At 38.0% G+C, this 25,676-nt stretch overlaps 1 protein-coding gene across 1 annotated transcript; it reads left to right on the top strand.

Moving 5' to 3' along the window:
• Positions 1 to 5,171, top strand: ramp2 (receptor (G protein-coupled) activity modifying protein 2). Its single transcript, XM_033971716.2, has 6 exons — positions 1 to 249; positions 633 to 689; positions 762 to 797; positions 3,436 to 3,465; positions 3,546 to 3,720; positions 3,881 to 5,171. The coding sequence occupies exons 1-6, from the start codon at positions 144 to 146 to the stop codon at positions 4,128 to 4,130; spliced, it is 654 nt and encodes a 217-aa protein (XP_033827607.1). The 5' UTR covers positions 1 to 143; the 3' UTR covers positions 4,131 to 5,171.
• Positions 5,172 to 25,676: the final 20,505 nt, after the last annotated feature.

The raw sequence follows: 25,676 nt of genomic DNA, 5'->3' as shown, positions 1-25,676 counted from the left end.
CACCAGAAGAGACACTGGATGGATGCTACTGATACACAAAATGCTCCGAGCTTATCCCAAACTCCTGTCTCTTTTCATTGTCGGCACCCGCCCATTTAAGGAAATGTGTGCTTCCTGTTGATTTAAAGAGGCTTCCTAAAGAGATGGGACTCCAGAGCGGCATAGAAGAAGAGTACACGATGACAGGCCAAAACCACAAGCAAAGAGAGTTTGCTGTTTTGTTTTATTTCATTATAATTTTCATTTGTGGTAAGTGAAACTATTCATTATATCATTACGTTACTCTGCTACTTAAAATTAATTACCAAATGTTGTCATTTCCTTTGGTAATGCATATATATTTTTATATATATATATATAGTAATTATAATGAACTCTAACTACTTTTCAAAAATAGACTTTTTGTTGGACATGTGCTACTATATTTTAGCCACATTATACATATATATATCTCAGGATATCCTTGTGGCGGTGTTAAACAATGGGAGGATGCATTGACCTGCTCTTTCCCCATAGCCTTGTCATGCAATTTCCTTTTACCTTATAATTTCATATGAACTTTTTGTACCTTGTTCATAACTGAAACTGGATTTACAGTTTATTTTTCAACTATTTATCATTGTTTTTTTCAGCCAGACAGACTCTTTGCCTCATCAATGAAAAGCTGGCAGTTGAACCCACGATGTCAGGTATGTATTACTTTGTGATTTATATGAATAAACATAGTACAAAGTTTACTAAACAACTTTCTTTTCCTACAGAGCATCTCTCTCCCAACACGATAGAAGACCACTCGAGTAAGTTCTGATTTTGTTACTTCTTATTTCTTCAGACTGTTCTCGTGTGTTGTACAAAGTTTTGGCTAAAAATTCTTATATTGAGTTTCACTTTTGTAATCGCTGCTGGGTGCTGCGTCATGTGTGTCCATCTTCACTGCTATTACACAAGTGCACGCGCTCCCTGTAGAGAAAGAAACAAAGTGTGTGTCAGATTGTTTTCTTAAGACTGAAAATCAGTCAAAGTGTTGTGATTGTGTGGTTGACTTAAACCAGGCCACAAGCCAGTGTATGTTTGTACCACTCCCACACACTACTGTAATATGGAAGAAGGAAGGGCCATTGGTATAAAACATATGCAAACGAACAAGTGAGTCACTATAAATCATAAAGCCACGTTCACTAGTCCTAGTTTGGTCCTGGTTTGAGCCCAGTTTAGTCCTGATGGAGACTTGATTTGGTCCTGTTCAAGTCTTAGTTTAGTTGTGGTTTAGTTTTGGGGTTAGTCCCACTTTTCTTGCAGTGAGTTTTACAAAAGCAGACATTAACTTGAAAGTGATGATGATCAAATTGGACACATAGAGTCATAATATCTATTCTTGTCTTGTCAAATCGTCTGAAGTGAGTGGGCAAGTGTCCTACTCAAGCCGATGATACAAAAATACCACTGGGTTGACAACCTTCTGGTCAGTGGGAGGCCTACTTAATTTCCTGTGACACTTATCCTGAAGGGTTTCATTTTTGTGATTTATTTAGTTTTAAGAAGTTTTTAATGTGGTTTGGCAGATCTGCTAACGCTCATTCAACGCTGCTAGCTAACAAATACGTAAAAGCACGTCTCTGCCAAGTCCTCCCTGTGTATGTGTTATTATTATTATGGTCCAACATCAGCTCGCGGGGAGGTCTGCGTTGACGGGGGGCAGCAGCAGCAGACCCCAGCTCCCATGATGCTTTGAGGTCAGAGGTTAACTCGAACTTCATAACGCGCAACTCCCCCACCTGGCTCCACTTCCTGGATTTGTTCATCGCTCACCCCATGCGACGTCTGTGTTCAACGCATGAACTCTGGAGTTGTGAAACCACGGCAACATGGGGAACACGGTCCCTTTAACTACAGCTATCTTATTCCCGGCTATCCCCCCTCGAAATCACGCCCCTGCCCAAAGAACACACTTCCTGATGTCGTTACTAAATCAAAACTCTGCGAACAGATGTTGAGAGGGGCCCGATGTGGTAACAGTGATACAAGTGAATAAGTCGGTCGTGAGAAAACATGAACAGCGCGTTTGGTTTAGATTGAGCCAATGAAGACGCTTCGCCCAGACCGCGCTCAGAGCTGAACCACCACAGCTGTAGCCTACTTCGCAGACCCCCTCGTGACGGACTCATTCCCACACGCACATATGGTGAAAGTATCAGTTTGTTGCTTGTGCTGCACGTGTTGTGATAGCTGGTTTTAAACAGCTGCTCGCACTGCTGCAGGGCCACATCTGAAATAATGTCGTCTCTGGTCTACATCCACCCACAATAAAAGTGGTACAACATTGGCCTTATAAGCGATACCACTTGGATGTTTCGCCCTTATCTTGCAATGATAAAGAAGTTAAAAATGTTGAGGGGTTTTTTTTTTGGTCTTAAAAAGGAACACACAAAACTATAAAGCAGACTGGTTTGTGACATTGACTTGACACAAAGAATCCAACATTTTTCTGCTTTCTCAAAGTAAAAAAGTTAATTTCACTATCTCAAATCAGGTAAAACAAACATTTATAGAAACTACAACATTACAAATCATTATCGTGCTCAAAAAGAACCAAATGGAAACACATATGAATGAATGAAAACAGTTGCATCCGGAAACGCACTTGAATAAATGACATATTGATAAGCAAACAAATGCACAAAAGGTACACCATAATCTCCCTCCTTTGAGTTAACTTCCCAATCTTAAATGTTTACTTATGTTTCCTATTTGGCAGCGCGGCCCGAAAGGCAAATAAATCACAAGCTGGGCCCAGGACTGTGAGAAAACTGAGAGAGCCGAACACAGAAGACGAAGAAGAGTTAAAGACTAAAGGGTTTTCAGATGTGCGTCCTGCCCATGTGTTCAGTCGTTGGGTGTGCTCCCTTTTTATTTGGGAGGATGGAGAGGACAATCTTTTGTAGCCTCCACCCCTTTGAAAAAGAAGAAGAAAACTCCAAAAAGAAACGCGCGTCTGGGGATAGCGGGAGCTGCTGCCAAGCCGATAGGGCCAGGTCTACGTGCACATCTGGTGACCGCGGGTAACACTGTTTGGACATCTGGTAACCGAGGGCAACCTTTCCATACAACCAGCCGGGCCGGTTTCCTGTTATGTTGCGGTATATAGCGTGTGGGAAGCGGTCTATACATGCTGATCAACCCGAGACAGGACAGAATTCTAAATCTTTTTGTCTGACATGAAGCTAGTGCTGGCGTTCATTTGTTTTGCTCTGTCTGCAGTCTACGGTGAGTGAGTGTGTGGTCTGATCCAGCTGCAAATACCTTGAGGGCATCTAATGAAGAGGAACAGTTTTTGATTTAAAAGTGACATATTGCATGGATTTTACAGGCCCATGTGGTAGATCAAAGAAACCTTGTGTGTGAGAATTAACTTTTTTTTTTGCTTTCTTTTTGCAGATGCCAGCGTCGCAAACTATACTTTACAGGGTAGATTACATCACTCATTTTGCACAATTTCTTATGAATGAGTTTAGTTTTGAATATTCCTCCATTCTGTGTTCTTGTAGCTTGTGGGAACTCCTCTCACCACTGCCTCGATATGTGCCAGATCTGTGACCAACACTTTAATGGAAATAGGATGGATTGTCTATCTATTCTTCTGGATTCACTGTGTCTAACAAACTTCCACTCGGCCATGGAGCAAAGTAACAGTGACTGGTGCGTCTGGGCCAACGTGAGCGGGTAAGTTGGTACATCTTGATGCCATATGATCTTTAGAACAGACCTGAGTTTGGAAATGTATTGTGTAGTCTGGACAGTTTCTATGAGGACATAAGGGATGCTATCACTCGGACACTCGTGACAAAAGTGTGTGATGTTGTGCTGTCTTTTCCGACCACAGTTTGTACAGTAACCTCAGCATTTGCACAGAGGAGATATCCGACTGTCTGATGATCCCGTGGCCCAATGCTCTGGTGGAGCAGAAGTTTCTGGACATTCACTCAGATTATTTCCAGGACTGTCCATCGGAGGAGCTAAGTGACCCTCCGCCAGCCATTGTCTTCGCTCTGGTCATCACGCCCATCTGTCTTATACCTGTCATGGTCAGTTTGGTGGTGCTCAAGACCAAGAACGGAGATGGAAGCCAATAGATACACTATTTCTGACCCTCTGAGGTTACCATAGAAACTCTCTTTCCTGCTGAAGTGCAGTGATTTGCATTGTGTTTGACAGTGAATTATACATCAAATATGTTCCATGACAGAAAGTACCAGGGCCTGAGCAGAATATACGGCATTACACAGAACTTAGTCTATGGCCCGGTTAAACTGAATGCATCTGTCTCATATTTGATGTCATGTTAATGTGACTTCCAGGTGTTCAGCAACTCACTGTAATGTAATATTGTCTGAACTGGATCAATCTGTTTGCTTATATCCATTTTGCACATATGATTTCAATTGTAAAACTGGAAATCCCAGTGGATTTTAATTGATCTGACTCAAGACGAGGGATAAGAGTGTCCGAATAATCTCAGTATTATATATTTTATTTAATATGTAAAGAGACACATTGTGAATATTTTAAATCAGGGTTGTGAGGACAAAGGCTCGAGGGCTTGATACTTTTACTGTGGCTTAATTTAACTGTAGTATTATTAAAGTTCCTGAATGTGCCATATACACTGTATAATAAGTATTAAGTGTTGTGGTTAAAAACAACTGTCCCTTGATGTGATGAATGACAATAGTCTTCCATCATGGGATGGAGGACTTGAATCTCATTGGTCCAGCCTGAGGTATGGATCTAGTTATGTGAGGGTCGGGGTCAGAGGTCACAGATGGGACACCAGCACCAGGAAATGTTTTTTTTTCTTATGGGGCTGTTTGAAAAGAGCACTTTCCTCTGTCCAAATGCAGACGATGATCACAGACCAGCACGACTGGAGCAGTGTGAAGAGATTGTGTTATAATGTGACAAATATGAGGATATTTCTGTTGTTCATTGACAGACGGACACAGTGTGATCTGAAGCTAATATTTTAAGACGAGAAAAGCCATATGCACATGTTTATGACGTGGTTCCATGATGTGTTGTGAAATTCTAAAGAGCTATTTGATTTTACTGTAAGGTCTGAGAGAACGTTTAATATTTGTTCCGTTTAACTTTTAAATATATTTGATACTTTTCTATGTTTGTTTTGTTTATTCAGTTGTCAATTATGTAATATTTTTTGCCTGAACATAACACACATGGTTTGAAGTTTCGAAGTACTTCCCAAACATACACTGTAAAAAACAACCGCATTTTCATGTAGTAAATACCCATGTGTGTCAAGTAAAACCCAATGATTCAAATTCGATAAAAAACACATTTAAACACACCTTTTACAACTACATTTTGCATATTTACAACTAAAAATAAGGTAACTCTTAACTTCTGTGTGTAAAAAAAAGTAAGTAAAAGTATAAGTAAAGATACTAAAGCAAAAAAATACTCACACAAGTTAAGTAAATGTATTAAAGTACCCGTTTAAAAATGTAGTGGAGTAGAAAGTACAAATAGCTGCTCTCCAAAGTAAAAGTAAAAAGTATCCATTTTAAAATCTACGTATACCTAAAATTTATACTTACATCCAGTACTTTACTACTTTTACTTTGTCATGTTACACCACTGCAAAAACATTTCTTATAGCAACAAAACCTCTTTAAATTTTAATTTCGACTTATTTACAGCTTCCTTTAAAGTCATTATGTAACACAGAGACAGAGTCCAGTCCATTAGATTCAGATTTGCAAAGTCACTGCAGCTCCATGGCATTTGCCCTTAGTTGTTTTTGATTAAACCCGGGTGGTGTCCCCAGAGCGTGGGGCAAAAGGGCAGTTCTTTAGGCCTCAGGTAGAGTTTCACTGTCTCATCTCAGAGCAGTATATCGTCACCGCTGCTACAGGCTCCTATGTCCCTCTGACAGCAATGATGTAGCACTCCCTCTTCTCTTTCTCTCTCTTTCTCTGTTTCTCCTCCTCTCCCTCCCTCTTCCTCCCCTGCTTTGTAGTAGTATATGTGTGGCAGGCAGGACGTGTGCATGTGCGTGACGGGATGGGTGGGAGAGAGTGTTCACTGACCCTCTTCCTCTCTGGATTCAGGGTCATTCGCCTCCACACCCCCTTTTGTTCCAGGCTGATACACCAAAGCATGTCTGGTGCCATATTGTGATTAATCGCATTGAATTGTGCATGTTTTTTATTATTATTATTATTATTATTATTATTATTATTATTATTATTATTATTATTATTATTATTATTATTATTATTCATGTTTGGTTGGTCCCCAAAAGTGGGCTGATACTGTTTCTGTGACTCAAATCTCTGCAAAAAAAAATTAAAAAATAGTATTGTAGTCTACTTAAAGGGGCACTATGTAACTTTTTAGGGAGGGTCCATCACCTGATTGTCTCCTATAAAGTTCCACAGTATGCCTTTAAACTTATCTGTCTGGTCAGTCTTCAATTATATTTCATTTCATTCATCAAAAACACATTGAAAAACATGTATTTTTACTATGAGTGATGTCACCACTTACCTGAAACTTGGCCGGGTAGCGTCATGGAGATACATAAGTTTAATGCTATACTGTGGAACATTCCAGGCAAAGCATTAACACTTACAAGGGGACAAGCATGTGCCATAACCTCCACCACAAAGTTCAATAGTCCTCATTATAAAAGCACTATAATAGCAATAAACTGAGAAACTCTGCCCTCTAGTGACGACTGCCGGTACCACACCAGCAACAGCTCATATTTCTGCTTGTCTTTGCGTTTGCATGTAACATTCCCACAGATCAGTATGCACGGCTGCACTCAGTTCAGCGGGTCATTGGGCCATATAGTCTCCAGACTTACAGCACTTACATAACACTCAGGATTTAGATGGATTAGCTGCTTTCAGTGATCAAAGAAACATTTAGGCCAGCATATATTTACACACATTACGTAAATATACAGATGGTGGACTTTGATAACACCTCATCCTGAGCTAATAACGACACTATTTGCAGCCTTAATAAATGATTAGTTCATTATGAATTAAGTCTTTGTTTATCCTTATTAAGGTGCAGTTATTATACACCTTAATAAGCCGCCATCCTTCCCCTACTATTTTACAAAGCTCCAACAGTTCATAAAATAAAGCTGGAAGCATTTCTTGCAGTAGTGGAATGTAATGAAGTAAGAGTAGCAAAGTACTATACTTATGTACAAATTCTAAGTATCTATACTTTACTTCAGTACATTTAAAGTGGAGACGTTTTACTTTTACTTCACTACATTCGAGAGACTGTGTTTACTTTCTACTCCACTCAATTTTTGAACAAGAATGAAAAGTAAAAGTATTTTTATTATTGTATGAGGCGTGCTGAAAAGGCTGAAGGTTTATTTTTATCAAGTTTGTACTTTGAACAAACGAAAATAAAACAGCTAGAAAAATTATTCATTCAATTGTTTCTGTTGAACAAGATGCAGCTCAAATCTTTTATCCAAATGATTAAATCTGAAGCCTTATAAGACCTCAAAATATGTGCAAAATATGTACTTTTTACTCTTTAAGTACATTTTAAAACATGTACTTTAATACTTTTACTGGTATTCATGTGATACTTTTACTTTACTTACTTTACTTTTATACTGTCAAAACTTCTTCCATCTTCTCTACACCTTGACCACTATATTATATACTACAGACAGTACATAAAGTATAACCACTCAGTACAAGTATATAACTGTTCAGTTTGAAGTGGATTCATATCAGTCATTTGCCATTTTGCTTTCATTCATACATCTTGTGAGATTATTTCAAACTCAGACATGTGTGATCATGTAACTCTTACTCTTTACATGCCTAATCACCCAGAGCCAAGTGTTGTGCATGTGTAAAGTTCCTGTTTGTATGCACAGAGTGTGAGTGTGGGGTTGGCAGAGCGGCAGGAGGGACAGAAGGCTGCTGTTCTCTGGCACGATACAGACTAGATACAAGTCATAACTCTGGCTCAGGAAACACAGAGGAGGAGGAGGAGGACGACGAGGAGGAGGAGGAGGACGAGGAGGCATCAGGAAGCTGCTGAATCACTGACAGCCCAGAGCCAAGAAGTTAACTTTATGGAGCCAGAGATGTAAATGATATAGAGGAGAGAGACGGCAGACATATTTATTCATTCTCCTCTGCTTGTTGGCATTTTTAAGGTACAGGGGAAACAGATATGACAGCGACTCTGAGCTTCAGACCAACGACAACAACGCCCGTAACGACTGACGGTGATTAGAGACAGGGGCGAGATCCGTGCGTTTCAGCGGGATGGAAAATGTGCACTGTTGCCATGGCAATTGACAATTCAAAGCTAAATGTTCTGTCTATTGATGTGTGCAAAATGGTGCCTATAAACAGTAAGCTGAAACCAATATACAAACACAAATACTGCTCGGACAATAATGAAGAGGACCTGTAACACTGAAAGCTGAAGTATATATAATAATCATGTGTGTAAATATATACTGATGATGTTTTCACTATACGACAGCGCCATCTGCAGTCCGATTTCTTCAGGTGTGCGAGAGTAAAAAGGCCCCCTCGTCCCTGTTTAAAGCCTCGTGGTCTTTTCATACACCTGAGATACTGTCCTGAAGAAGTGGGCCTGCAGATGGCGCTGTCGAGCTGCCTCCACCAATGGGAAGACAGTGCCAAAACCTATTTAACCCTTTAAGGACTGACTACATTATAGACCATTATAGCTTCCCTAGACGTACTAAAAATCATATTATAGGAAATATCAGCATGTACTTTTGCCCTTTTGCACACAACTACCTCTATTTTACATATCCATCCTCATTTTTCCATTGATGCATCAAATAAGTGTGTAATACCAGGTTAAGTAGAAGAAAAATATTTAAAAAAATGAATGTACTTTCGAGTAACTTTTATGCAAGTAAACAATGGAAAAACTATCTGGACAGCTCAGAAAAACTTGAAATTACATATTTAAACAATAATCAATATTTATACAAGAGATTATGCACATTGTATTTAGAGTTAGGTTTTTACAGCCCTTCCTATAAAAAATGTCAGACGTTTATGCAGCTAAGACATTTATTTTGCCAGGTCATATTTTTTGGAATGTTTACTAAAGAATATCTGAAGTTCCACAGCTTGAAAACAAACTAAAACTTGGTCTAAAAAAGATCATTAACAGTAGACGAGATAAACGTCATTGGACAACTTGTGTAAGTATATAGTACTAACATGAGTACTTTCAAATGACCTGTAATCCAAAGTGTTACCTAGCAGCACTTTTAATATATCTGATAATAAATAAAACAATAAAACAACAATACAACTGGACATTTTTTACCATACCCATCTATCATTTGTAGAATCTTTTGATATTTCCAAATCCAGCCTGTCTTAAAAGTTTCCAGGACTAAATTATATACTTTTCCATAATTGTATTTATATAATATTTAGGGTGGAACTTTCTGGAGCCATTTCATAATAACTAAATGGTAAATTTTTTATATATATATTTTATAAGTTCAAGACACTCAAAGCGCTTTACATCAAGGAACTACTCACCCCTTTCATACACCAGAGTACACAGACACTGAGGACAAGAAGGTTAAGTGTCTTGCCCATGGACACAACGACAGTATTTGTCTGTGGGAGCTGGAATTGCACCGCCAACCTGTGGGTCGGCGGATCTGACCTCTCATAATGCCGTTGATGTTTATGTCGAGAGCGGGATTCGAACCGCCAACCTTCGGATCAGTGGGCAAACATCAGTTGTTGTAGTACCGCTTTTGTCCACCTGGTTTTGGATAATTGTCAAAACAAAACCAGTTTAATCTCATAATTAGTCTCGCTGGTTTGTGTCATATTTGTGAAGTCTTCATTTATCAAAATCTCTTTACACAGCTCCTCCACACAAACAGGTTAGTGGAGCATGTCGTCTCTGGTGTTTTGCCTGATGAAAATTAAAATATTGCGAGCAGTGAAGCGCGTGATCGGACGTGACATGAGTAATCACTTTGCCTTGTGAAACCCAAACAGCTGGCACAAGGCTGACCCCGTGGAGACCGGCGCGGCGCTGGCATCGCTCACACCTTCAAAATGGCCGCCCTTCCGAACGGGTCAGAAGAAATGAAAGACACGCGGCACGAACACACTGGCCAAAATGAAATTCTCTTCACCTCTCCGTTCGCTCGCGGTGGTGGGGGGAAGTTTCTTGGGCCTGTACCAATCTGTGAAGGTCAACACACGGTGAGTTTGCAAAGCATCCTGGGAGATTTGGGCTTGAAAAAACACAACTAGGAGGAGAAGCAGAGAGAACACCTGATACTGGAGTGCTCAAAAACAATAAAACGAACAGGGAGCAACACGGACTGACTCAAAATGAAAGTCTCAAGTCTCAGATCAAGAGTATATTGCTTGTAACTTGGGATAGGATAAGTACGAAGTTTTAAAATAATTCTTACATATTCACCTTTATCAGAGAATATCAGTGGTGGAAGAAGTACTCAGTTTTGTTACTTAAGTAAAAGTACAGGTACCGCAGCAAAACATGCTCAAGTAAAAGCAAAAGTATCACATGCAAATCTAGTTAAGTAAAAGTATTAAAGAACCTGTTTAAAAATGAACTTAAAAGAGCAAAAAGTAAAAGTATTTCTCGCAGATTTTGAGATCTAATGAAGCTTCAAATGTAGTGATTTTGATAAAGATTTGAGCTGAATTTTGATTAAATCTGGCTCTTTTTATTTGTTTATTTATTGTTATATTTTTGTTTGAATTATGAATGTGTTAAAAATAAATGGTCAACCTTTTCAGGATGTCTCAAAAATACTTTTCTCAATACTTTTATTTTTCAGCCCCGTTCAAAGATGTAGTACAGATACCTGCTCTCAAATGTAGTGAAGTAATAGTAAAAAGTATCCATTTTAAAGTAAGTAAGCAAGCAAAGTACAGTACTACTTTTACTTTGTTACGTTCCACCACTGGAGAATATATTGCTAGAGTTTTTATATTTATATAACACATTTTGAAGATGAGACAAATACAATCTTTTTTTCTTTCCTCAGAGAGTATTTGGAGTATTCAGCCGTTACATTCTGAATAAAGCTAAAGTAAGTAATTTTTGTACTTGAATGAAGCAATTAATGTGTCCTACCACAGCTCTGCAGATGACACTCAGATCTATGTCTCACTGCAGCAGGTGAATATGGACCAGTGGATTCACTCACTGCATCCAACAGATCAGTGTGTGGATGTGAAACAACTTTCTCCAGATAAACTCAGACAAGACTGAAGTTTTAGTCTTTGGCCACAGAAACATAGAGAAAGTGTCAGCCGGGGTAATAAGGGGTAATAATGGATTCAGACTTGAACTTTAACAGCCACATCAAATCAATAACATCTGCAGCTTTTTACCATCAAAAACATTGCAAAAATCAAAGGTATAATGTCAAAATCAGACTTAGAGAGACTTATCCAGGTTAGACTACTGTAACGTCCTGCTCACTGGCCTCTCCAAACGAACCTTAAAACAGCTGCAGTACATCCATGAACCATCTCACACTCTGAGGACTTCAGGGACCAGCCTCCCGCTGGTGTCCAGAGTCAGGACTAAACATGGGGAGTCAGTGTTTCAGTTTTATGCAGCTAAAACCTGGAACTATCTTCCTGAAGATGTGAGACAGGCCTCTACTTTGACAATGTTTAAATCCAGGCTCAAAACAGCTCTGTTTAGCTGTGCATTTGACTGAAAGGGTTTTATTGTGCACTTTTCTCCTTTAATGTTAATCTTATGATGATTATTATTTTTATTCTGTAAAACTCTTTGAATTACCCTGTGTACAAATTGTGCTATACTTATAAACTTGCCTTGCCTTTCAGTCCCTGTGATGAACATGAGGCGTTGGGTAAAGAGTTGGTCACATGGTCAGTGATCACATTTTTATATAACGCTTTTCAACCTCAAAGCGTTTTACATCAAGGAACCACTCTCCCATTCACACACACATTCACACACCAGAGTACACAGACACTGGGAGACGAGATGGATTAAGTGTCTTGCCCAAGGACACAACAACAGCATTCATGTGTGGGATCTGGAATCGCACCGCCAACCTGTGGATCAGTGGATGTGATCACTCTGCAAATGATGTTTATGTCATGATCGGGATTCGAAACGCCAACCTTTGGAAGACTTCACCATCTTTTACTATTTCTGGCCCAAAATTGGAACTTGCTTTACTCTGAAATGTAGACCGGGTCCATTGTTCAAATCCCATTCCATTGTACTAACTCAACCTTCCATGTAGGTCTATTCTTTTCACCACAAATCTCCCTTTTGTTTCGTAATTCTTGCTTGACCAGATCCACCTGACAATTTAAGCTGTATTACCCAACTTTTTCCTCACAAATGAGTAATTTCTTTTACCCCCAAGTCAGACCACTGTGTCCACTCTATATCTGTTTATGGAACATTTTAGCCGTGTGCGTCGCTGTGCCACTTTGGAACGAGAGCGGATTGACGGAGTGTCGGCGGTCCATCCTGCTTCACTTCTATATTTGAAAATCATGCATGTGAACGCTGGTGATGTGCCAAAGGGATTGTGGGAGATAGGAACAAGTCACATTTAAATCGCCCCTTTTTGAATTGAAAATCAGCCAGCTTTACATTTAAAACTTAACTTTCTGAATAACAAGGCCATACCCCAGGGTGGAAGAAGTACTCGATTTTGTTCCAGATACCAGAGCAAAAGTATCACATGAAGAAAATCTACTGAACTAAAAGTATTAAAGTACTTAAAGAGCTTCAAATGTACTGATTTTGATAAAGATTTGCGCTGGATTTTGTTCAACAGAAACAACTGAATCATTTTTTTTCTAGCTGTTTCATTTTGTATATTTTTATTTGCTCAAACCCCTCAGCCTTTTCTGCACGTCTTGGACAATAATAAAACAATACTTTTACTTTTCAGTCCTGTTCAAAGATATAGTGAAGTAGAAAGTACAGCTACCTACTGTCAAACGTAGTAATGTAAAAGTAAACAGTATGCGCTTTAAAATCTCTGTTATGTCCCACCACTGACCATACGTACACACTAAATATATCTTTGTGATCCCTGTGAGCACGTTTTGGCTGTCCTACTCCTCTTCACTCTATCTATACAGCACCTTGAACTTTCCCCCACTTTAAAAGCTTTAAATCAGCACTTTTCTTTTGCTCTGTACAGACTGTCCCTAAATCCTTTTGTTACGTGATCCTGGCTGGTGTCACTCCATGCTGAGAGAGAGCGCATAATAACAAACTAACAGAGTGAGACTATTTCTGAAGCCTGCAGGACCGGACGTGGGTAGTACTCAATTATATTTACTCTGTTACATTCACTTGAGCAACTTTTCCATACAATTATCTGTGTCTGAGTCATTTTCTGACACTGTACGTTTACTCCGACTTAATAAAACAGCACTGGTCCAAAGTTATTCCTCGCTAACATATACTTCCTGAGCCTCGTAATGCACCTCGGTGAGTTTATAAGCTCTTTTCAGAACTCTCAGATACTAGAGCGGAGTTTTGTTGTAACTAAAATAAAGCTAACAACAACTAGCATGCTAACAAACTTGCACTTCCTGATTATTGACAATAAATTACTGACTTTTTTTTTCCTCTCATTTTTATGGTCTCTCACTTAAAATACCAGATCAGATTTTGTGCAGTATTTAATATTTTGTCAATTCAAATACTGTAATAATAACAGTAGTTTGTCCACTGATCCGAAGGTTAGCGGTTCGAATCCCGCTCTCGACGTAAAACTGCATTAGTGGTCAGAGCGGTCAGATCCACCGACCCACAGGTTCACGGTACGATTCCAGCTCCCACAGATAAATACAGTCGATGTGTCCTTGGGCAAGACACTTAACCCACCTTTCCTGTAAAGTACTTTGAGCGCGGAAATGTGACTATTTACTATAATAAATCAGATAATACATCCAGTTACTCGAATAGTCATTTCACCAAATAATTTTTACTCTTAATTAAATTTCCTGCACCACTACTTTATACTTCTACTTGAGTAATATTATTTTGAAGTAACATGATACTTCAGCGCAATTACTGGCTACTCTCCCCACCGCTGGCCAGGACTAACACAACACTATCACTTTGAGTCATGTTTTAAAACTATATGTACTTCCTATAGAAAACAACCTAAAGAAAGGATCAAGCAAGATAAATATAAGATGATGCAACTTGGCCTGGCTTCTATTTCCTGTGGACTTTTGACTCAGATAGATGCTCCAGTGAAAAAAAAATGCTGATGTGATTCAAATGAGGCTGGACAGATAGAAAATGTAAAGATAATTTATGTAGAATCGTGCTTAGAGCCAACGTTTATATAACCTTACTTTGTCTGATAATACATTTCCTGCCTCCAGTCTTGTAATAGCAGAGTATTTACAACAGTGGCCGCTAGATGGCAGTGTTTGAGAGCGCATTCATTATACTGATACCTGGTGCTTTGAATGTTGTATCCCTTCTTTCTGTCAGACACAAAAGAGATAGAGTTTGTAAAAGGGGTGTAGTTCATAATGAAAACTCAAGTTAAATATCATGAGAGTTGTATTTAGACACGCCTATGATAGCAAACGATTGTGTGTGTTTAGTTACTCATATAAAGTAAGTAAATGATGTGGTTAAAGTCAAACAGAATAGAAGATGCAACCATGGATGGAGAATAGAAATAGACCTAAAGGACTTGTACCTGTTTTTCCCATGTATGCAAATATGTCTTGCCCCAGTACAGATATAATGTATAAGCAGCTGTCGAGGTCAAAACAAGTCCACTGTGTGCTCCCCGCATCTGATTTTAAAGCGTTTTTTATTGTTACATAATAAGAAGTGCACGGTTAGACGTTGTGAGAAGTGCTTATAAATTCATCATGGTGAATCATTAAGATGCTTGAAACGCCTATGGTCATAAGCTAAGTGAAGATTTGGACCACTGCAAATAGTTTAAAATGAACTATTTCTGTTTTTCACGTTTTAAGATAGTAAAAATCAGGTGCAGAAAAAGTAGTAGCTGCAAGGACAGTGGACTTGAAAACACAACAACTGATTTTCACCTGTCACACTCCTGAGGTTCTTTAGAGTGTCTTTTACAATGGGAATATGAAATCCTCTTCCCTATATATACGTCCTACAGTTTTTTCTTCTTCCATCCATGCAAATGCATTTTCCACACATCCCCTGTTGAAAATCTGATCGTGCTTTAAATATTTCTTCACGCCTTAATTCTACATAAATATAAACTTATAAGGCACAAAGGCTCACAAAAGACACACACTAAAGAGACAATGCATTCTGAAGGACACAAGGAAACTATACAAAAACTGTGTGCTGTATAAAGTACTATATAACAATGCACTAAGAGAGGTGAGCACAATGTAAATGTGGTCAGGGTACTACTACAACTATTACTACTATTACTACTACTACCACTACTACCACTACTACTACTACTACTACCACAACAAAAAATGTATTATTATTATTATTAGTAGTAGTGGTAGTAGTAGTAGTAGTAGTAGTAATAATAATAATAATAATAATAATAATAATATGAATAATATGAATAATAATAATATGAATAATAATAATAATATGAATAATAATAATAATAATAATAATACATAGATAATACAAGTTTTTGTCAGTTGTCTTCTTATGGTAATATTGCTTGTCAATATGTGTATACTTATGTTATAAATAAGGTGATTTTACACTTCTATATCATGTTTTATTGCATGTCATGTACATAGCAAGTGACAGTAGATTGTTTTACTTTAATGTCTATTGTGCGTTGTCTTTAGAAAACCAGCAAATTGGACTTATGCAGAGCTGTATGTGCAAATGAAAAAGAAGACGCTGTATAAATTAAGATTTAACACTACAGTGGGATATTACATTTTCTGAGGTTAATGATGGCTATTTTCCCCTGTTTGCAGCATCCTGCGGCTGGAGTAATGAAGTGCTAAAGAGCCATAATAACAGGGTCTTAACCTACTGCATCACATGTACTTTCTCCTATTATTGTTGTCATGCAAAGATAATGAGGCAAACTCTTTGTATTAAGTTCAATTAAGTAGTGGCTTCAGTCACATTGCATTGTAATATTATATAATGAAATATCGTGTAGTTTTCATTTTGTTGAAACTGAATAAGTTTTATAGATTTTTTTTATTCTGAAATGCACTGAAACCTGCAATTATCAAACCTCTCCTAAAGAAGAGCAGTCCTACCACAGTACTGAACAATTACCAAATGATCATTACCGAATCAGCACAGCACTGAGACTGTTATTATCAAGGTGACAAACGACATCCACCTGAACACTGATACAGACAAAGTCTCAGTCTTGAGTGCTGCTTTTGACACTGTGGATCATGGGATCCTCTGAAAGAGACTAGAGGACTGGGAGGGCATCTCTCGTAAACTGGTTCAAGTCCTATCTAGAATACAGGGAGTATTTTGTTAAAATTGGAAAAGATTTCTCAGATTAAATGTCCCTGACCTGTGGGGCGCCCCAGGGGTCAATCCTGGGACACTTGTTGTTCAACCTCTACATTCTGCCGTTAGGACAGTTAATACACAGGAATAATGTGTCCTACCATAGCTCTGCAGATGACACTCAGATCTATGTCTCACAGCAGCAGGTGAACATGGACCAGTGGATTCACTCTGCCACTGCATCCAACAGATCAGTGTGTGGATGCAAAACAACTTTCTCCAGATAAACTCAGTCAAGACTCAAGTCATAGTCTTTGGCCCACAAAACCAAAGAGAAAATGTCAGCAGTCACCTCCAGTCTCTCTCTCTAAAACTTTCAGATCAGGCTAGAAATCTAGGGGTAATAATCGACTCAGACTTGAACTTTAACAGCCACATTAAATCAGTGACATCTGCAGCTTCTTACCATCTAAAAAGAGACTTATCCATGACAGCTGCAGTACAATCAGAACACTGCTGCTCGGGTCCTGACTAGAACCAGGAGGTACGAGCTCATAAGTCCTGTGCTCAGGTCTCTGCACTGGCTCCTGTGGCTCAGAGAATAGACTTCAAAGCAGCTTTGCCTGTGAACAAGTCTCCCCATGGACCAGCACCAAAGTACATCTGATGCCATATGAACCATCTCACACTCTGAGGACTTCAGGGACCGGCCTCCTGCTGGTGCCCAGAGTCAGGACTAAACATGGGGAGTCAGCGTTTCAGTTTTATGCAGCTAAAACCTGGAACAATCTTCCTGAAGATGTGAGACAGGCCTCTACTTTGACAATGTTTAAATCCAGGCTCAAAACAGCTCTGTTTAGCTGTGCATATGACTGAAAGGGTTTTATTATACACTCTTCTCTTTTTTAATGTTAATTTTATGATGATTATGTATGTTTTGATTTGTTTGTATTGTGATTTCTGTGTCTTTCTCATTCTGTAAAGCACTTTGAATTGCTTTGTGTACGAATTGTGCTATAGAAATACACTTGCCTTGAATGAACATACATGAAATAAATTCATGTAAACACACAGCCATAATTTCCATCCATAATTTCCATCCACTGTTCCGCTGTCACAAACACGCTCTCATTCATGCATCACTGTGTACATCAACACTGGAGGTTAGGCGGGTGAAGTGTCTTGCCCAAGGACACAACAACCCTGGTTTGAGCGAGGTTCAAACCAGTGCTGACTATTAGTTTGTCGGATGAGCGCTCTAATCTTCCAGCCTAAATGTGAAGAATTAAGGATTTGATGTTGAGTAACACTACTTAAAGGGCCAGTACCCATTTTCAATACAGATTTTCACTGTATTTGAGCAAAAATGGTCTTGCCCTAACACAGATATATTGAGATCAAAATATATTCAATGTGTCTGAAGGCAAATCTCAGCTCATCAAGGTTAAAAACTAGGATGCTTGGAACACATAAGATAAGGTTCAAGGCTCAAGGTTACTTTACTAACCACTGCAAAACTTTTAAAATGAAAAAGTTCTGTTTTTCACGCTCTTAAAACAGGTAAAAATTAGGTAGAGTGCTTCAATCAAGGTATATTTTGCATTTTAAGTACATTTAAAAACGCATTTTTCCATCAAACTCTGTGGTATCGTACAAGCTTAACCCCTCCTTTCACCTTTCCTTTGTCATGATGACGCTTTGATCATGGGCCTGTTCTGTAGCACATCAGAGCTGCCGCAAAGTCAACTGTAAATACATGAAGCACCTATGATGGAGAAATATAAAGCACCATATTCCATTGTACTGTATTTCAAAGATATTCCCACATTTAGTATTTCTATCCACAGATCCTGAACAAACAGAGTGAGCCGGAAAGCTTTTTTTTTTTTTCAATGCTCAGCCTCTGTGTCAAGGTAAATACGAAATAGGGCGTTTCATTCAGCTACGTGCCCTCCGTGAGTCACTCTGCCATTTACATTTCTAAAGATGCTATTTTATGTGCAAAACAGATGTCATTGAAACAGACAGAGGATTTGGTTAGAAAATAGGAGGATTTTACCACGTGGTATTATAAACATAGTCGACGAACTCTGATGTTAAGAAGATTTCAGAAACGGTAATACCCAGGTATGCAGGATCTGTCAGCAACAATACGGCTTATTTCTGAAAATGTTGGGACGCAAGGAGAAAGGTGAATAAAACAAAATTTAATCAAAGCGTAAACGAAAAGAAATGAGAGCATCGAAACTGTGTGAAAAACCAAAACAGCATATGACAACCAATATCGTATTTTCAATTTTATGTATCACAAAAAGTTGATAAAAGGCTGATACGTGTTGATTAGCAGCTTTTGTTGATCTGAATGTTTTTTTGTTTATTTTTTATTTATTTTAGGTATGTTGCTACTTTACGTTACCACTGTAGCACGAGATTTTGAGGAGTTAGGGTTTACTGATGCAATTTTAGAATGATGTGTGAAACTTGTGCAAAATTAAACCTGCAAACTCTTAACTGACAGGCCCAGATGAAGCGCTAACCACTTCACATTCTTCTAGAAAAAAATCATTTCTGTCAAAAGTTTTAGAGTGAAGACGTTTAGCTGCTCATCCAAGGAGCCGACTGAAACTAACACACTTGTTTGTACAGAGTCTTCAGTGTAGTGAGCTCCTCCCTGAAGAAGTCGCTTGGTTGAGCAACCAAACGTCTTCACTCTAAACCTTTTGTCCAAGTATGAGTTGTTTTGAGCACTAGGACTAAACCTGGTCTTTAACAGGACTATTCCAGATATAATTCCAGATATATACAATAAAGTGTATAAAGAAGTGGACTAAGTGAGTGTGACGTCACCTATAGCGATCGGCTCCAGTCAAATGATGCTCACCGAAGCTAGCAGGTACAGCGGCGAATTTGGAATCTAGTTTTATATTTAGAATTCTCACTGCGAGTATCGTAGCAACCAAAGACCCAATCTGGAATGAAGCTGTTGCTAATGCTAACGGGAAAGCAGCTGATTTGTCTATTATTAATGTTCATATCTTGATTTATGATCACAATAGCAAAATAAAAATCAGGATCATGTAGAGCGAGTTAATCTGAACATTTTAAGACCAAAGTTATGAGTCTGACAGCAGCAGTTACAGAGAGAGGGGCGACAGTTTTTCAATAGAAAGTGAATTGGAGCCAGAGTCGATGGAGCAGGAAGCGCGCCCATTATCACTTCCGATTTAGAACGCAGCAACTAGCACGTTAGCTATGTCCATTTATATATACAGTCTATGGTGAGGTGTGCTGCTCTCCTGTGCTAAAGCTAACGCACCATCAAATACAGCAGAGGCAAAATGTGAAGATGAGTATGAGAAGCATCTAAGTCACTGAATTACTTCATCACCAAAAGCAAATGTTCAAGGACATGTTAAGACAACAGCAAGACATTTTACAAGAATTGGTTAAAATTATTATGGATGAAACTACAGAGAAAATAGAACTATTCACAAGGGAGTCAGGAGTTAAACATCAGGCTTCAGTTCACACAGAGGGATGTGGATGATATTAAGGAAGATATGAGTAAATAAAAAAGAAAACCAGACTATACTGGAGGTAGACTAGGAATACTTTGAGAGAAGAAATAAGTAGTGATGTGACATTTGTGAACGAGTCGGCTCTTTTGAATGCTCCTAATGTGAACCACTGGAACTGGATCTCATTTGTGGAAAGAACCGAATCTTTTTCTTTCTCGTTTTTATGCATTTTTATACTGATTAACACTGAACCAACACAAGAATCAGGAGAGAAGCAGAGCAGGCGACACGAGTGAGAGCTTTCTGCACAACAAAACACATTTAGCATCATAATAACAGTTAGTTTATAGATAATTGTAATGTTTTATTTCAATTATACATAATTTCAAAGGGTAAACACACTCCCACTCTCAGTTTGAACCATTTTAAACATATCGTTTGCTGTTAAAATGAGTTCTCAAATTGGTTTCGGTCATATAAATAAATATAAAAAGAGGCAGTATTTTGAACGGCTCTTTGAAGTGAACTGATCCTACAGATTCAGATCCCATAACAAACCCGAAAGTCCCATCATTAGACATAACCTGGTGATAAAAGGAGTGGTAGAGTCACCTGGTCAAACCTGGATTTATACTGAACTAAAGGTGAACAAAAAGTTTTGAGTGAGAGACTGAACCTATAGAGGGAAATGGAGATGGAAAGAGCTCACCGAACAGGAAAAGAAAAAGAAGACAGACCACGAGCCGTAGTAGTGCAGACAATTGTGACATATTAAAGAGAACCAAAGCGAACCAAAGGGACACATCTTTACATCAGAAGCTGCTAAATTAAAGCGGAACTGATGCCAAAGTGGAGAGATGTGACACTTACACTGTTCATCCATAGACTGTATATATTGACCCGCTCTACATGATCCTGTTTTATTTTAGTATTGTGTCCGCAACTCAACATATGAACATTAATTACAGACAAATCAGGCGCCTTATTTCCCCGAGGTTGCTCCCGCTAGCATTCGCAACAGGTTCTGCTAAACCAGCCTCGCTCTGGATTGGCACTCTGATGACACGTTTCAGGATGGTGAAGCGTTTATTCAGGGTTTTAATATACACAGTACACGAAGGATGGAAATGCATTTGAGGGTAGTTGTATATGTACAGTCAGATTCCAGTCAAAATTGGATATGATTTAATGAAAAATAACCCAGAAGTGATTTGGCAACAAGCAGATACAGCACGTTGCTATAGGATCTGGACTCTATATGTGGCATGTTAGAACAGGCATCTTACACAATTTATGAAGCGTACTTTTTAAGTGATCTGAACATTCATTGGAACTTTGTACATTGCTCATTGTTCAGGTGCTTGTGGCTTTACTCACATGGTTCACAAACCAACTCAAATAATAAAAAGATTTTTACCAGAGGGCTTTTCTCTCTTTTTTTTGTCATTAGAGTTTTTGGGTTTTTTTTGTATTTTATTTATTTATTTATTTATTTTTTAATTAATTTTCATTTTAAGAACAAAAATCAATAAAAAAATAAAATAAAAAAAATGATAACCTACCACATTAATAAAGTAGTCTTTGCAATATCACATTACAGCCCCTTCAACAAAACTATTACTCCCCACAAATGACAAAAAGTGAGTCCATATCCTGTTGGTTTTGTCCTGGGTGTTGTGCACTTTAGACCTCAGTCTTTCAAATGCAGCAGTCTCCGTCATCAGTCTAAACCCGTCCTCAACCTGTAACCTGTTGGGGCTTTTCCAGACCCTCAAAATTAGTCTGACAGCCACAGTAAAACCAGCCTCCGCCAACCCGTACATGTCCATGGTGAAAAGAGAGACTTATCTCCCAGAAGACACATTTGTGGCGATGCTGGGACAGGTGGGACAATCCACTACTCCGAGTTTTTAATAATATCAGTCCAGAATGGAGATGTCATGGGACATTCCAAGAAAGCATGAAGATATGTACCACTATCGGTTTTACATTTCCAGCAGTTATTGTTCTGCGATAAGCCCATTTTGTGTATATAGCTTTAATGGAGTTAAATAAAATCGATGAATAATTTGATGATGAATAAACTTACTCCTAGCATCTCTTGTAGCCCGGTCTACATTTGAAACAACCCCATCGCACACATCTTCACTTATCTTAATATTTAAATCTTTTTGCCAACTTAATCTCAAACCTTCACATATTGCATCTTGGTTATTTCAATTAGTCACCAGTTTTATTTTACTCTATTAAATTTGTATTCTGATCTTAACCTGTAACTGTAATAGTGAGAGGGACAAAGGGTTTAACAGTAAAACATAGACCTAAAGTTGTAAATAAAAGATCATATAAGCATTTCTGTTGAGAAAGTTTTATTTATGACATTAAATAACTGAATTGGCCAAATGTGTTATCTGAACAACATCCATAAATGGCATTGTTTTAGTTTTAAACACTGCTCGTGCCTGTTGTAGAAAGTACGCTCCGTTATGGAAACATACAGTTAGAAAACAAAGCTGCTCATGGCGACATCATGAGCTGAAGGAACAGATGGAAAAAAGAGATCTAGCAAAAGTTGATGCAATATTATCAGAAAATTTATGAAAATGAATCCGACTGGTAAAACTATAGACGTCTGAGAAATCTGGTGACAAAACTGAACAGAAGGAAAAAAAGCTGCGTGGTGAAAACAAAATGGAAGCTTGCAGTAGCGATAATAGGCAGATATGAAGGATTTAAATGAATTAATGGGAACGAAAAATAATTCACATGAGTATCTGTTGTTTTTAACCAGGTCTGCTTACATCGCAAATAAACGAAACAAATTAAAAAAAACAAAACAAAACAGATAACTGAAGGAGTAGCTTGAAACGTAAGTATTGAGGAAATAACAAAGGCTCGAAATCACGCCAACAAAAACCTCCAGGAGTGAATGAATGAGAAGGAAAACTGATAGCACATGATATTGCACAAGCAGTGTGTCACATAATAAGTACGTTTTGTTTAAGGGTCAGTATCACAAAAGTGGAAAACTGCCAAAATAATCCGATTGTGAAAAAATAACAAACAGCCCTTATCCGACTCAAACAGTGGCTCTGTTAGCATAAGGCCTGTTTTGAGTAAACTAATGGAGCGAGAAGAATTTGAACAAATAAAACGTTACTTTAAAAAAATGATTTAAACACTGATAAACAACATGCATGCTACAGGTCTAGATGGAGGAGACTGATACAAAGAGGGCAGTGGGGACCGTGACGCTTGATTCCACTGCTGCTTTTTATTTGATAGATCATGAAACACTTTAAAATAAATATGTTGAATGTTATGGGTTTGGTAGTAAACGAATAATTTCAAATCTGTCAACTGCACAAAAAGTTGTAGGAGTGAAGATGTTTCGCTGTTTCGCATGCCACTTCTTCAGTTCTTCTTCAGTGCATTATGGATTTGAAACATCTTCATTGTATTTGGTTCAGAAGTTCTTTAACAAACAGGAAAAAGAATGTGTTTTTCAATGTGACATACTCTGATGTCAGACCTGTGAAATGTGGAGCTCCGCAAGGTAGTTGACTTGGGCCTTTCATGTACACAGTTTATTCAAATGACCATATGTACTAAGGCAGCAAAAATGTTAATGTGTGCAAATGATTCTACAGTGAACACGTCTGCATCTACAGCACAACATTTAAGTATAAAACTAGACGCTGAGTTAAAGGCAGTTGTAAAATACATTCAAACAAGTTAGTATTAAAAGTTATCAAAACAAAACGTATTGCATTTGGTTCGAAATGAATAAGAATGCAAAGCCGATCTAAAATCTAACAGTAGATGATCCTGAACCAAACATATAGGCGACATATATATGATAGAATGGGTAAGGGTGTATCAATAACAAGATGTGCAGGAATACTTACCAAAAACAGTCAGAAAAATGACTCAGAAACGTTGGGTCTGTCTCATCTAGACTTTGGCCCAATGATCTGGTCCAGTGCGACAACCAAAAGTATCAACGGATTTCAGATTATTCAAAATAAGCTGCTTGTACTGTGTTACAATAATGCATCAATATGTCAGAAGTACCTTTCTGTCTGTACTGGATTATGAGGATGCAGACTTCAGCCTCTGCTTTGAAACTGTTGGATCCACTGTTTCTCTGTGAAAGTGTATTGACCATCTCTGTCTGTTAGAAGAGAACAGAAGTGTATGAAATGTATCTATAAGGGACGACTTCAAAAACTCCCTGAATACCTCAATACCTCACCTGCTCGTGAATCATTGATACCAGAACATTTAATACAAGATCACATGACTGCATAAGGCTAAGCGCAAGTGCTGTCATTGTGTTCCCCTGTATAAATAAAGATAAAGAAAGAAACTGTTAGGATGGTTGTTAGTTAAAGAAAGATTAGATTATCAGCAGCTGTGGCTATTAGAAATATAAATCACACAAACATACCTACTGTCTGGTTTCAAAAAGTGTCCCTCTGCCAAAAGTTTTTTATCCAACCAGACGTGCCCTGAGAGGTGGAGGTACACTGCCAACAGCCAGAGCTAACATGCAGAAAAGAATTGCCATGCCACTGTGGAATACTTTGGCTACAGAGTTTGTTAACATAGGAAATAGTAACGTTTAATAGCAGATATTTCACTATTGTTAATGTTCTATGTGTATTATTATTATTATTATACTATGAAGGCACTGTAAATGAATGTACAGAAATAGTGATAAAGGGCATGTAAAATCTAAAAAAATAATTGATTTTATTTTTTTTTTTAACGTGTAATTGAGTAAATGCAAAATAGAGTGTTAAAGGGCCCAGATTATGCTGTTTTATGATCTAAGTTATAATGTTTCCTCATCACAAACAGACCTGTTTTGTTTCATTCACACATGTTTAAAACACAAATCCTGCATGTTTAGGCTGAGAAAATAGTAACTTAAGTAGTTTAAAATGTCATTACAACAATATTTTATGAAATGTACTGCAAAGTATACATGCACAGTAATTGTTATTTTGCTTTTTAACCTCTAGATGGCACAATTAAAGATATATCTATTTATCTGATATATCTGTTTAGTGTTTGAAATGTAAACACTAATCTATTATTGATGCAAATTGTGCATGGTGTAAGAATAGGAGTACATGGATGGATGGATGGAGGACAGAAATGTGGTCAAAAGTGATTAGTGATGGGATTTATGGCTCTTTTATGGGATCCGAATCTTTGGGATCCATTTCAAAGAGCCGTTCAAAAGACTGGCTCTTTTATTATTCGTTTATATGACAGAAGCCAATGTGAGAACTCATTTTAACAACAAACTAATAATAGAGAGGAATGACCAAGGCTTAAATGTGTTTAAACGGATTCAAGATAAAAATAGGAGTGTGTTTACCATTTCAGATTATGTATAATCCAAATAAAACAATAATAATAATTTAAAAAGTAACTGTTAATATGATGCCAAATCTGTTTTTATGCTCAAATCTGTCACTCGTGTTGCTTGCTCTGCTTCTGTTCTAATTCTTGTGTCGGTTCAGTGTTAATTAGTATAAACATCGATGCAAATACAGATCCAACCTTTCATGTTAAGGAACCGTTCAAAAGAGCCAACTCAATACAATAATG

This window comes from Periophthalmus magnuspinnatus, chromosome 8 (genome assembly GCF_009829125.3).
Source record: "Periophthalmus magnuspinnatus isolate fPerMag1 chromosome 8, fPerMag1.2.pri, whole genome shotgun sequence".
NCBI classification, from domain to species: domain Eukaryota; kingdom Metazoa; phylum Chordata; class Actinopteri; order Gobiiformes; family Gobiidae; genus Periophthalmus; species Periophthalmus magnuspinnatus.
Note: the sequence above shows the minus strand (reverse complement) of the source record. Positions and strands in the feature narration are given on the sequence as shown.